The sequence below is a fragment of the Phocoena sinus genome, chromosome 7, assembly GCF_008692025.1.
Source record: "Phocoena sinus isolate mPhoSin1 chromosome 7, mPhoSin1.pri, whole genome shotgun sequence".
In the NCBI taxonomy this organism is placed as follows: Eukaryota; Metazoa; Chordata; class Mammalia; order Artiodactyla; family Phocoenidae; genus Phocoena; species Phocoena sinus.
The window spans coordinates 96,890,907-96,906,501 of record NC_045769.1 but is presented as its reverse complement, the minus strand read 5'-3'; the positions used below and the strand labels follow the sequence as shown (position 1 = coordinate 96,906,501).

General features: G+C 38.9%; 1 protein-coding gene across 1 annotated transcript in view; it reads right to left on the bottom strand.

Annotated features, from left to right (window-relative positions):
• Nucleotides 1–15,595, bottom strand: part of LOC116756386 (RAD52 motif-containing protein 1-like) — a 70,958-nt gene that overhangs the window by 19,308 nt on the left and 36,055 nt on the right. The window contains 1 exon segment of the mRNA XM_032636638.1: nucleotides 1,905–1,955. Coding sequence (XP_032492529.1) covers nucleotides 1,905–1,955 — 51 coding nt within the window.

Here is a 15,595-nt window from a genome sequence, read left to right as displayed (position 1 = left end):
GTCCTAGACTGTCAGCAACTTCAGAGCAGGAACCACACTTTATTGTCATTATTATTTTTGTACCTGACATAGTGCCTAATATTTGCTAGGTATTAATAAAGATTTGCTGAATAAATAACATTTTGTTTATATATGAATAAAATAAATTAATTTTGGGGAACAAAATTTTATTCCAAAATGCTGGAATAGATTTTCTTCTTAATTCTTTCTTTTTTTTTTCTCAGTTCTTTAAAACAAATAAGGGGGAAAAAGAAACCCAGAAAAAACAGAAAGCAAGGAAAGAATATCTGATTTTAGGTTAACTCTACTCAAGAATTATTAACGTATTTTTGCAGAATATTATAAAGATAATTATCAAAACTAATATCTCTTGGGTTGCCAGTCATCTGTGATCAGCATTTAACATTTAATCCTCATAGTAACCTTATGTGATAGACATATTACCCCATTGTACAAATGAGGAAACTGAGGCCCAAAGAAGTTACATAACTTGTCCTAAGTCATCAAGCTAGTAAGAAGCAGAGCTGCAATTTGAACTCACTTCTGACTCTAAAGCCTGTGTTTAACCTGAATGAAAAAAAGGGGGGGTTTTAAAACATCTGTTACTTTAACCTTAATTTTGCAAGCACTAAATATAGAAATACCTTTTCAAACTTCATCTACCCATCTGGGAAAGCCTCTATAAGAATTATATTTTCTCTTTTTATTTATTTATTTCTCTTTTTATTTCTTTTTTCCTTAATCATCTCCCATGATAAATATTTAATTAGCCTATGGTCATTGTGACTTTAGAGATTTTTAAAAATATTGCAGGAAAATCAGTAAAAATGAAGGAGGAAGGACATCTGAAAATTCATCCCTCCATAGAAGCAACAATACCAGTAACAACAACAACAAAACTGGCAAAAATGGTCAGAATCAACTTCTTCTGAACTCTGGAGATTTAACCAACAGGATTACTGCACATTGGGGAGCAATTTATTCAAGGAAAACAAATTAATTTCTGTAAGAACAATGAGATCTGTGTTGCTTGAATTTGTCCTTGACCTTTGCTCTCCATGCCAGTGGTAGCCTTGAAAAACAGCCCACATTCCTGGTACCAGAAGGAGCAGCAAGGACTGGAAGGGCCTTCAAAGGCTCATTCCCAAAGAACTGTCATTGTTTTACATGTCTGGTGGTCCCCTGGAAGACCTCACTTGAAAGGCTTGCCTTTGACCTGACTGAGAGCTGCCTAGTAAGAAAAGCCACACCTCACGGGTAATTTCTGGAAAACATTATCAGGCAAATATTTTAACATGGCAGTTGCATTGGGCAATGGTTAACAGTTTGGGGCAAAAAACAGCCCAACCGAAAAGCTTAAAAAGAAAAGCTTAGGAATGAGATGTCCACAGAGACTTTGAAATGTTCCAATGTATTCCTGGGAAACTGGAAGACCACAAGACATATTCCTGGGAATCTAGGAAAATAACTGTTAGCATTAATAAATGAGTTCAGCAAGGTTGTAGGATATAAGATCAATATTATTTCTACATACCAGCAATGAGTAATCTAAAAATGAAATTAAGAAAACAATTCCATGTGTAACAGCATCAAAACAAATAAAATATTTAGGGAAAAATTTAACCAAGTAAGTGCAAGATTCACACTGAAAAGTACAAAATTGTTGAAAGAAATTGAAGAAGATCTAAATAAATATAAAGACATGCTGGATTCATGGACTGGAAGATAATCTTATTAAAATGTCACTACTTGCCAAATCGACCTATGGTTCCACTGCAATTCCTATCAAAATCCCAGCTGATATCCTTCCAGAAATTGCCAAGCTAATTCTAAAATTCATGTGGCAATCAAGGAAACAGAATAACCAAAACAATGTTGGTAAAGAACAAAGTGGGAGGACTCACACATCCTGGTTTCAAAACTCCGTTCAAAGCTACTGCAATCACAGTGTGGTACTGGAATAAGAACAGACATGTAAATCAATGGAACAGAATTGACAGTATAGAAATACACCCTCATAATTATGGTCGATTGATTTTCAACAAGGGTGCCAAAACAGTTCAATGTGGATAGAACAGTCTTTTCAAATGATACTGGGACAACTGTACATCCACACATGAAACAATGAAGCTGGACTCCTACATTCACACCATATATGAAAATGAACTCCAAATGGTACAAATATCCAAATGTAAGGGCTAAGGCTATAAAACTCCTAGAAGAAAACACAGGAGTAAATCTTTATGACCTTGCATTAGACAACAGTTTCTTAGATATGATCCAGAAGCACAAACAACCAAAAGAAAAATAGATGAATTGGATTTTATAAAAATTTTGTTCTTCAAAGGACACTATCAAGAAAGTGAAAAAAACATGTAGAATGGGAGAAAATACTACAGGTGGGAAGAATAAGATGCAGTTGGCAGAAGAAAGGTATAGTAGTTGCTAGGTGTGACAATCTCAAAATTTTGAACTATTACAAATAAAACAGCCACCCTGAATCACCCCAAAGGGCAGACCCAAGTTATGTTTGTTTTTAGCGTTAATGCTTTTCTAAATCTGAGAAGCTGCCAGGATTCTAGTACATAGCAAAAAGTGATGACAACATCCTGAAGTATGTAAGCTTTTGTGTGTACATAGCTATCTAAAGGAAACCAATGATAGTTGACTGGGGGAGCATTAGGGCGGCTCTGTGACCACAGCTCAGTTCAATTTGCCTTCATAGGGTGGCCACACCTCCCTCATTGATATTCTCAACAATGGGGTAAATAATTCAGTAGGGATAAGGCTTTGATTTTCCTCTTATTCTCTCCTAGTGCTTATGTTCTTGTTACAATATTGATGTACCACACAGAAGCCAGCATATGAATGTGCTCTGTTTGGTTAAGTTATATAGCCTTTATACACTGTAGAGTCCTTCACTTTCTAAAATCATGGAGCTTGTATTGTTAGAACCAATGAAGTGACTAAAAGAATTTTAAAAATAAGCCATCAGTGTGGACCTGCATAGGGGGATGAAGGAGAAACACTTTAAAGTCAGAAAAAAAGGTATACTTAATATTTAGGATTGTCAACCACTGCTGGTTTTCCATAATATATTTCATTCCTGATTTTATCTGAAAGAGATATGATTACTACCAACATTCAAAAAGTGGTACTTTAGTAATTAATAAGCTCTTGGCTCATCTTTGAGGTAGATTTCGGATTTAAAATAGACTACCACACTGCTAACTACTTCACCTGATATTTGTCAATAACATAGAGGCTTCATTCAGGAAACCTACTGACTTATAATTACCTGAAACCCGGTGATGACTCAAGGTTTTGTGGGGCCTGACCTCATCTACTTTGGGAAATCCTATCTAATAAAAACATGCAATGTTATGAATACAAAAATCGCTAGGACCCTTCCCAAGACCTTGGAAGGGACCTATGCAAGTGAGGAGCCCTGAAGCCTAAGCTTCACTGAATTCATGATAAATCCACCTAAGCTGGGGCCCTTTTCCAAACTTTTTTAATGCAGGCAACTTATAAACACCCCAGTAATATGTCATTATAGGTAGTAAAATGACTTAACTTGAGGGTGGTGTCTTCCCTTGGTGGCTTGCCTTTGGAAAGAGATGCAGTAAAGCTTATGTCTCACCATGGCAAACGTTTCCTGAAGCAAATTAGCTTTGTCTATTAGAAAGACTTAGCCCAAAACCAAGACTTACTATACTGTGACAACCATTTGAAAGTAACTGTGAATGAGTTTTAGGAGTCCAGTACTGATTTATTTCCAACTCCAGATAGTTCTGATCCTTTCACTACCTTTTTCTGTCATTTAAGAGGAACACATATTCAAAAGGTACAAGTTGGTGCCTCTTCCATTACAAATCTTTTCTAACCTACCACTCATTTTCTACTTCATCACACCCTTACCTCACCTTGTTACGCTGCTGCATAGATGCTAGAAGGCTCTCATATAAGTTTTCCCATGAACATCCATCTTTTTCCTTCCAGTATGAAAGCTTCTTGGGGACAAAGTCCTTGCCCTATGCGTCTTTGTATCCCCAGCACTTAATAGAGTACTGACACACAGTGGGCATGGCACTCAGTGAATGTTTTGGAATGAATTCATTAATTTTTAAACTGTGATTGATTGATTGATTGATTTCCACAATGTATTTTCCTGTGTTGCCTACATAACTATAGTGAAACTCTGATTCTTATAAGGAACTCTTGCTGTTATAGGATGTTTAGGAAAGGTGGTGAGTTTAAGACGTTGTATTGATGCTACTAAAACCTCCTGGTGAAGGGACCTCATCAGCCTGCTCTCCGATGTGCTGGCAAAAGAAAAACTGACCCTTGGTGCTCTCTCCCAAAGGTAGACATCAGCAAACTAACAAGGGAAAGCAAGAGGGCCCCCCTCCTCGCTAATGATAGGCATCTGCAGGAATTGCTAATCCAGCTCCAGACACAGCCTCAACACCTTCATTAACCCAAAATGTGTGAACTGTGTGAAACTGGATTTCTGAACCACAAGACAGGGAAGAGAGTCTTTTCGAAAGCCAGGTGTAGGAGAGCTCTTTACCTTGAGTCTAAAATCGCCTTCGGGCCATTGAACGTACCCACTATCAATTCCTTGTGTCATGAGAAATCACAGAATTTTTGAGCTGTAGGTGTGTAAAGCCCACACTTCTTATTGAAGAGTTGTCAGCAAAGGAAGTATATTGAATTAGGCTACAGCAATGTATTTTCTTTATATTTTCACACTATAGCTGAACACAAACAACGTCTTTTTCCATACCTCAAAGGTTCCTACTGGCCACAAATATTTCACTTCAGAGATATATGCTTTTTCAAAAATAATGTTCTGGGTGGATGAGGAGAGCCCTGTGGTGGATGTTCAGGAATTTGTTCTGCTTTACCATTTAAAAGAGCTAATAATGGCTGGGGAAGCACGCACACCTTTTGCTCCTTGAAGAATTCGGTGCTAAACTTAGTTCTTTGCAGCTCTGTGTTGCATACATTTTAAGCAGTTAGGAACTTTGCACATGAGCAGGAATCAAAGTTAAATTCAAAAGTGGAACTTCAGGGACCATTTGCATATTGGAGAGGCATCAGTGGGTTTCCATGACAATGCTAATTTGAGTGTTTTTGCTTGGTGCCTTTTATTGCCCGGGCCAAAGATCAGTACTATGGAAAGCAGAGCGTTTCATATATATGAGTTACACAAATCTCTTGGCCTCTTTGTACATTAGTTTCCTCATTTAAAAAAATAATAAATGGCTCTCAAGACATACTTTCCAGAACTCATACTGGGCCTACTTACACCCCAGCTAACCAATAACTGCATGATTGCTTTTACACACAGTTTTTTACATGTATTCATCTTCTATTTCACTTACAACTTGTGTAAAAACTGCATTCCATGCCGGGCCTGAAACGTTCCAAAGCTCAGTTCTGTGAGTAAATTGCAACCAAGATTTCTACAAAAAAAGACACAAGCAAAAGCAGAAGAAAAATATGTATTCTTTCACAACATTTATCCTTTGGCAATAATTCTAATTTATATATGATGAAACATAACATCACTACTCCCTCCATACACTAAAGAAATCTCACTGTGGAAGACATTATGATTTATACTTTCATGATTATATATGTGGTGCATTAGATACCAAATAGTAAATGCTCATTAAATACTTGTGTTAAGTGATCTTTATTTCTCTAGAAAGGCAGCACTATTGACATTTTGGGCTGGATAATTCTTTGCTGTGGGAGGCTCCCCTGAACACTATTGGATGTTCAGTAGCATCTCTGGCCTCTGTCCACTAGATACCAGTAGCATATACAGTTCTGACAAGCAAAAATGTCTCCAGACACTACCAAATGTCACCTGCGTGCAAAAATCACCCTTGTTGAGAACCACTGCTCTATAATTATTCACTCTGATCTGTGTAATAATTTTCACACTAATCTTTGCTAGAGACAAAAAGGATTTGCTTACAAAATATTAGTAGTAATTTTAATCATATTTCAAAATGAGTAACAAATTAATTTTATAAAATATTAAGCTTTATAAAAATTCCAAATATAATGAAGTTATATTTGTAACTTAAACTGCAAAACAGGTAGTGGTTCAAATGTATGTCTTTCGATAGACTGTATTTTATTGCAGGATAAATCTCTACAAAAAGTAAAAGGAAAATATTGCCTCAATTAGCTATTAGATATCTAATTAGTAGGAATAACTAGTAGAAGTCAGAAGGATAATAATAAATAAGAAGCATTGGTCTAAACTCCAAACCTTATGAATTACTATTTGAACCTTCCAGAGCCCCTAACCCTGTCTTCACCTCTCTTAAGAGTCTCACCTTCATGGGCTTCCCTGGTGGCGCAGTGGTTGGGAGTCCACCTGCCGATGCAGGGGACGCGGGTTCGTGCCCGGTCCGGGAGGATCCCGCATGCCGCGGGGCGGCTGGGCCCGTGGGCCATGGCCGCTGGGCCTGCGCGTCCGCAGCCTGTGCTCCGTGATGGGAGAGGCCGCGGCAGTGAGAGGCCCATGTACTGCAAAAAAAAAAAAAAAAAAAAAAAGTCTCACCTTCAGGATCTTCATAAATTAAATATACAACTATAGATCTTTATAGATTTTGGAGTTCATCTTTCCTGAGAGCAGAAGCATTGATTAGATTCCACCTTTTGTGGTCTCATCAAATTCTAGATTATGAGCTCAAAATTTTTATCGCTATATATCATAATTTCTAATATTACAAGGAATATTTACACACTTCCCAGTATAGTTCTGTTTTTCTAGGCCAATTCATTACAAGAAATAAAAGATACCCTTTCAAACAACTTGAAAGGAAGTTACTCCTATCATTAATATGTAATGTTAATTCAGTATTACAGTTTCTATCATATTGACTTTTCTTCGAAAATACCTACTCTTGACTATAGCTGACTATATTATTTCCATTGATTCCAGCTTAGTCTCTCATTTCACTGGATGGGTATAACTGTCTTTTGACTGGTGTTTCCATCTCTACCCTCTCCCTTAAAAGCCATCCTCCACGCGATCCCCAGATTAACTCTCCGGAAGTGGTTCTGAAATACCAGCATCACTTGTGACGTTATTGAAGATACGTATACTCAGCCCTACTCTGGACCTCTTGAATCAGTAACTGTGGGGGTGGAGCTTGTGTTTTCACAATCCCTCTAAGTGGTTGGTTCTGTTGCAGGCTAAAACTTGTCCTAAAGCACTGCTGTGGTAACATGGTAGCTTGGCATGTTATCCTTGGCTTGGCCTCCAAAGCCCTAGATGATCTGGCTCTAATCTCCTACTCTTCCCACTTGTACTCTACAGGTACTCAGAGTATTTTTCCTGTGTTTTGCCTTTCTCCCACTTTCCTTTCGCAGGGTTATTGTTCCCAAGATGTCTGTCACTGATACCCAATGGCCCTTCGAGGTCCCATTTAAACAGCATTGCTCTACTAATATCTTCCCTGATCCAATTTGAAGTCTTTTTTCCCTCTTTTGTGCTCTAATACCAACTTATAGCTCTCATTGTCCATATTCACTTCTTCCTTTAAATATAGCTCTTTTTGCAACCCATTTCCTCTGAGAAAAAACTCCTTCAAAGTATGGACTACATCCTGCTTATGTGCATCGTCTATCATGTTTAAAGCCAACGTGTGGACATATAGCAAACTCAAATATTTATAAAATCATCAAATAGCTGGGGAGTGGATAGAAGGAGGAAATGCCTGTTTTGTAGTTTTATTACTTCATGGTGCCTCTACAGCACTTTGTCATTATGGTTTGAGCTTATTTATATCTTTATTTTCCCTGTAAGATCATGAGTTGCTAAAAGGAATCCTGTCTTACCCATCTTCATGTTTACAACACTAGGCATAGTGCTTATTAGCATATTCTTTTTTCGCTTTTTTACTGATTGGCTTTTTTTTATTTAAAGAATGAGAATACTTATTCTGACATGAAATAATCAGATTATAAAGTATTTCATAGTAGAAGTAATGAAGGGCCTAGTCCCCTGAGCAGTCATCTTATTTGATTTTCTGCAAACTGTGTTTGTAAGGTTTGGAGCCCAGATGGCAGAGAAGAGACTAATATAAAGGTGATTGCCCCTTAAGGCTCGGAAGGTTTGATAATTAAAAGAACTATTTTTCGGGTCATGTGAGGCTCTTTATACCCACTTCCCTTAAGCCTTTTATATTTGCAAGAAGAATCTATTTGCTAAAGATGATCATAAATTGGCTTAATAAGTATTAATGATATACACAGCTTTGGATGCCATGGACAAAGGACAAAAACTGAGCTTGTATAGCAAAAACGCAGTTATCTCTATATCCCTAAATTAAAAGAAATACTAGGTAAGCATTTCTTCTGTGATAAAGAAGCTGGAGAGGGAATACCCTGGCGGTCCAGGGGTTAGGACTCGACACTTCCACTGCTGGGGACTTGGGTTCAATCCCTGGTCAGGGAACTAAGATCCCGCAAGTTGTTTGGCTTGGCCCAAAAAACAAAACAAACAAACAAAAAAACAGAAATAAAAGGATGCAGAGATTTTTCTTAGGAGCATTTCTGATATGCTTATTTAGTGTAAACATTTCTAAATATACCACTTAACCATCATCTTAAACATTCTTAATATTGGTATCACAATTCCTGCATTGAAATCCTTAACAACAGTTTATTCTTTTGGTAACTTAATGTGTTCTTGACAATACTGATTTAAAAAAAAAATTTTTTTTTTAATGTGGACCATTTTTAAAGTCTTTATTGAATTTGTTACAATATTGCTTATTTTTTTTAATGTTTTGGATTTTTTGGCCATGAGGCATGTGAGATCTTAGCTCCCTGACCAGGGATCGAACCCGCACCCCCTGCACTGGAAGGCAAAGTCTTAACTACTAGACCACCAGGGAAGTCCCTTGACAATACTGTTTACATAATTCATCTCCTTAAATATTTAATATTTAAATGTTAATTTAATTTAGATTAAATTATCAATGTTAGGAGTTAATGGCCTTCATATTAATGTAAGTGTTCTAGATTTTCTTGTCCTACAGGTGACAATTTGAGGTTAACTTTAATTCCTCTCATTTCACTAAACCAACTTTTTCAAACCTTTTCTGTAAAGGCCAGATAAGTAAATATTTTAGGCTTTGCAGGCCACATACAGTCTCTGTCACATATTTTTCTTCGTTTCTTTTTTTTTTCATTTACAGCCCTTTAAAAATCACTTTTAACTTATGGGCTGTATAAAAACGGACTGTGGGCCAGATTTGATCCATAGGTCATAAACAAAATATAAATACAGATGGAGAGTATATGAACACTTATATAACAATGTTCATATGGGGTTCTATAATTGCTGAGACCTCATTACCACTTTTCCTCTACAACTAAAGGGTATTTTTCTATCTATACCTTGTCTATATATAGTTTAAAAATTAAAAATGAATAGGAGATATTTAGTGCTAGTGATGGACTGGGGCCCTACACAGACTTACAGAATTGTAGAATTTAACTGCTAGAAGAAATTGAAGACATTATCTCATTGAACCCCTTAATTACTTTATAGATAATCTACTTTATAGGTAAGAACTCATAAGTAAATATGATTAACTTACAAATATCGGAGGGATAGCAAGCCTTCGAATGAGTCCTTATGTAATTCAGTCAAATAATTTTCACTGAGAATTCTGAAAAATGAAAAGGTTATTTCTGGAACAAAATGCAAAATAACTACAACTGTATACTACATAGGACTAACTCCTATATGTGGAGGAAAGCTGGGTAATGGTGCCACCTAAACAACCTAATTCTTATTTAATTTACGGATGGTGATTTCTGCTCTGTTTTCATTTAAACCTCCTTATCACATCCTCCTTTGTGTCCATCTCTCTCCATCACGCATGTGCGCATGTGTGTGCGCGCGCGCACACACACACACACACACACACACACACACACACACACACACACCATCCACTCTTCCCACCAAATCATATAGTTAAAGCCTACTCTCTAGATCACGAAGTCTCTGTTAGAACCCAGCTCTGCGTGGCACCAATGTTGCTGAGCTGCTCTTCCCTCCTCTCTTTCCCCAAGCCTTATTGGGAAGTCCCACACACAACTGTATCAGGGCAAATGAAGCCATCTGATTTTTTCCCCCATTAAAAATTTTTTGAAAACTAAAATGTGCATGAAATATACATAACTGTTCAGTAATTCAATTGAACAACTGTTCAACGGTTTAATAATTACAAAACAGATCCCCACGTAACACCACTCATGTCAAGAAAGAATCCTGCCAGCATCCCAGAAGCCCCCCGTGTGCCCTTTTCCAATCACAACCCTCTCTCTGACTTACTAGAGGGAACCACTATCCTGACTTTAAGAATAATTTCCTTTTTAAACGTAGTTTTGCCTTTTGTCTATCAGCTATAAACAACACAGTTTAGTCTTCCTTCTTCTTGAACTTTATATAAGTGGAATCATATTATATGTATTATTCTCCACATTGCTTCTTTCATTCAACATTATTTTGTAAAATTATTTTATTTTCGCCTGTAGTATGTAGTGTTGCATGTCCAACTACATGAGGCTTCTGAGTATTTGAAAGTGGCTAATGTGACTATGGAGTTGAATTTTTAATTAATTTCAATTGCTTTAAAATGAAAATTTAAAAAACTGATACACAATGTAATTATTGGAAAATGTTTATGTTAGCAACCATTTGCATATGTGATACTTTTTCGACTGTAAATTTTATGAAATCTAAATACCGATTAAGTATTTGTAATAAAATTTAGCAACCAAACTGTGATTTCAAAGAGTTAGTATGGGAAAAAAATGTAGATACTCTCATTAATTTTTATACTGATTACATGTAGATATGATAATATTTTGGATATTTTTAAATACCTAGTATGAAAAAATGTAGAATATCTTATTAATAATGTATATAATGATTACATGTTAAAATGATAATATTTTGGATATAAGGGTTAAGTAAAAGATATTAACATTTATTTCATCTGTTTCATTTTACTTTTATTTTTAAGTGGCTACCAGAGAAATTAAGATTACTTGTGTGGCTTGCATTATGTTTCTGATGAAGTCTATGACTTCTAAGTGTGATTATATCTCACTTTATTCATTCATCTGTTGGTGTATACTGAGACTTTTTCTAGTTTTTAATTAAAAACAATACTGCTTTGAATATTCTTATATTTGTATCCTGATACATATTTGCCTGAGTTTGTCTAGGATGTAATAGGGATACAAAATTATTTCCAAAAAGTTGTGCTATTTCAAGTTGGCAGATTGAAACATGTCAAGTCTCCACCCCTTCAACGTCCACCAAAATCCCTAAGAATGATAGAAAAGATTGAACTCAAATATCACAACCTTAGCTCAATGTGTGGGAGCAGCTCCACAAATGCTCCCCTACCAGAAACGTCCCGGAGCTGCCTACAGGGTGATCAGTTGGAATAGTGCGGTAGGAGCAGCCGACAGCACACATCAACCCCACATCTTCCCTCCTTGATCCAGGCAGCAAAAGGTGTCTTCCTCTAGACAGGAGCAAGTGGTGTTAGAAAGGGGGCAAGGTCCCAGAACCCTGGAAGAAAGGTATGCACCCCCTGACTAGCCACCAGAAAGCACCTCCCACCTCTGCCTTATTCTCAGGGGAACCCATTGGGTGTAATAAGCCCCAACAGCTCATTTCACTTCTCCCCTAAAGCTGGGAAAGAAACTCAACTGCAAAGATGAATTACACTCAGGAACGACCAAACAATGTGAGAAAGCCAACTCCATTAAGGACAGAAAACAAAAACAAACATAAGCGCTTATAGCCAATGAATCAGAGTTAACAAAGCACAAGAGGACCTTAGGATAGCACAATTATTACCCTCTGACAGATGTAAGCAGATAGTGCCTCCATTAATCAACTCAGGAATATACGAATGGTTCAGTGGGTTGTGTAGGCTTCCTGGTGGAGGGGACTAGTGCCTGTGTTCTGGTGGATGAGGCTGGATCTTGTCTCTCTGGTGAGCAGGTCCATGTCTGGTGGTGTGTTTTGGAGTGTCTATGGACTTATTATGATTTTAGGCAGCCTCTCTGCTAGTGGGTGGGGTTGTGTTCCTGTTTTGCTAGTTGTTTGGCATAGGGTATCCAGCACTGTAGCTTGCTGGTCGTTGAGTGAAGCTGGGTGCTGGCGTTGAGATGGAGATCTCTGGGAGATTTTCGCCGTTTGATATTATGTGGAGCTGGGAGGTCTCTCGTTGACTAGTGTCCTGAAGTTGGCTCTCCCACCTCAGAGGCACAGCATTGACTCCTGGCTGCAGCACCAAGAGCCTTTCATCCACACGGCTCAGAATAAAAGGGAGAAAGAGTAGAGAGAAAGAATTAGTAGAAGTAGGAAGAAAAGAAAGAAGGAAAGAAAGAGACAGAGAAAGAAAGAAAGAAATGAAGGAAGCAAGGAAGGAAGAAAGAAAGAAAAGAAGGAAAAAAAGAAAGAAATGAGGGAGGGAGGGAGGGACGGTGGGAGGAAGGAAGGAGGGAAGGAAGGAAGGAAAAAAGAAAGAAAGAAAGAAAATAAAGTAAAATAAAATAAAATGTAATAAAGTTATTAAATTAAAAAGTAATTATTAAGAAAAAAATTTTTAAAAAACCGGACGGATAGAACCTTAGGACAAATGGTGGAATCAAAGCTATACAGACAAAATCTCACACAGAAGCATACACGTACACACAAAAAGAGGAAAAGGGGAAAAAATCATAAATCTTGCTCTCTAAGTCCACCTCCTCAATTTGGGATGATTCGTTGTCTATTCAGGTATTCCACAGATGCAGGGTACATCAAGTTGATTGTGGAGCTTTAACCCGCTGCTCCTGAGGCTGCTGGGAGAGATTTCCCATTCACTTCTTTGTTCGCACAGCTCCTGAGGTTCAGCTTTGGATTTGGCCCCGCCTCTGCGTGTAGGTCGCCGGAGGGCGTCTGTTTTTCGCTCAGACAGGACGGGGTTAAAGGAGCCGCTGATTCGGGGGCTCTGGCTCACTCAGGCTGGGGGGAGGGAGGGGTACGGAGTGCGGGGCGAGCCTGCGGCGGCAGAGGCCAGCGTGACGTTGCACCAGCCTGAGGCGCGCCGTGCGTTCTCCCGGGGAAGTTGTCCCTGGATCCCGGGACCCTGGCAGTGGCGGGCTGCACAGGCTCCCAGGAGGGGCGGTGTGCAGAGTGACCTGTGCTTGCACACAGGCGTCTTGGTGGCTGCATCAGCAGCCCTAGCGTCTCCTGCCCCTCTGGGGTCCGCGCTTTTAGACGCGGTTCGCGCCCTTCTCTGGAGCTCCTTTAAGCAGCGCTCTTAATCCCCTCTCCTCGCGCACCTGTAAACAAAGAGGGAAGAAAAAGTCTCTTGCCTCTTCGGCAACTCCAGACCTTTTCCCGGACTCCCTCCCGGCTAGCCGTGGTGCACTAACCCTTTCAGGCTGTGTTCACGCCGCCAACCCCAGTCCTCTCCCTGCGTTCCGACCCAAAGCCCGAGCCTCAGCTCGCATCCCCGCCCGCCCCGGCGGGTGAGCAGACAAGCCTCTCGGGCTAGTGAGTGCCGGTCGGCACCGATCCTCCGTGCGGGAATCTCCCCGCTTTGCCCTCCGCACCCCTGTTACTGCGCTCTCCTCCGCGGCTCCGAAGCTCCCCCCCTCCGCCACCCGCAGTCTCCGCCCGCGAAGGGGCTTCCTAGTGTGTGAAAACCTTTCCTCCTTCACAGCTCCCTCCCACTGGTGCAGGTCCCGTCCCTATTCTTTTGTCTGTTTTTTCTTTTGCCCTACCCAGGTACGCGGGGGAGTTTCTTGCCTTTTGGGAGGTCTGAGGTCTTCTGCCAGCGTTCAGTAGGTGTTCTGTAGGAGTTGTTCCACGTGTAGATGTATTTCTGATGTATTTGTAGGAAGGAAGGTGATCTCCGCGTCTTACTCTTCCGCCACTTGAAGCTCCTCCGGACATTTTAAATATGGACTGGTTGGAGTAGCAAATGCCCAAAGAAAAAGCAGAAACCACAGATGTTCTTTAAATATCACTCTTGGCATATTGTAAATGCTCAGTACATATTAGGTGTTACTACCTTGTTCTTTAATGTTGTTGTTGCCATGATGGTTAATAATAATAAACCATCTTGTTACAAAGCTGTCAGTTACTGACAATATAAGCTCATTAAAAAATATCTTCCACTGTTAGAAAAACCAAATATATCAGGGAGAAATGTCACAGATGTAAATTTAAGAGCTATCAGATTTTTTTCAATGTTAAGTTTACATTAGTCTAGCAACCAGTGGGTGTATAGGCCTTGACTGACAATTTGTCTTCAATTTGATAAGAAAATGAAGAATGTAACCCCTTGATTAGGAGTACAGACTCTATAGCTGCTTTGAATCTCAGCCTACCCACTTCCTTATTATTTGATTCTGGGAAATTAGATTAGTCTCTACATTTCAGTTCTCTCATATTTAATTCATTGAGTTAACTGAAGTAGACAATCCACTTAAGGCATTCACAGAGTCCCTGACACTTAGTACATGCTCAGTAAATATTAACTATGACTCTTATTCAGTGAGTGGCAGAAGTTCGTGACTTCACTCTTTTACCTGCCTGCCCACAGCATATAAATGATAGATCTGCAAAATCAGACATGGCCTCTATAGGACATTTTTATAAACAAAAATAGGCAAACAATTATGAATACTCTGCATGCTGAAGATAAAGACTTAATCTGGCAAATATTTTTCTGAGGAAAAAGAAAGATTCACTAAGATTTTAAATTTGCTTGTATAGAAAAGAAAGTACACTTAAAAAGAGATTTAATTATTTGGCAATAAAATTCTCTTTTATTGTGATTTCAGTGTGCAGTTTAACCACACTTTTTGATCTCATGTGTGTGTACATTGTAATAATCATTCAACTGTCTTAATTTAGCTATTTGTCTACTTTGTCTTATAATTGCTTTATTTTTGCACTGAAACAAGCTTTTTAAAATTATCACAAATATTTGTTTTACATAACCACTGTTGAGGAAAAAAGAAAAGCTTGTTGGGACTTCGCTCATGGCGCAGTGGTTAGGAGTCTGCCTGCCAATGCAGGGGACACGGGTTCAAGTCCTCATCCGGGAAGATCCCACATGCCGTGAAGCAACTAAGCCTGTGCGCCACAACTACTGAGCCTGTGCTCTAGAGCCACAACTACTGAGCCCGCGTGCTACAACTACCAAAGCTCGCATGCCTTCAGCCCGTGCTCCGCAACAAGAGAAGCCCCAGCTCAATGCAACTAGAGAGAGTCCACGTACAGCAATGAAGACCCAATGTAGCCAAAAATAAAATAAATAAATAAATATATAAACAAATTTATAAAAAAAAGAAAGAAAAACTTGTTCATTTCCATGTAATTCTAAAGGGTACAGAAAATGATACTTTCTTACTCCCTGCATTGTCAGGCTATAGTTATGTAAATGGGATCTGTGACCAAGTATTTACTGCACTTGCATTCACTGAACACTGCAGCTGAGCAGGACCCAGGAATTATAAAACGTGTAGA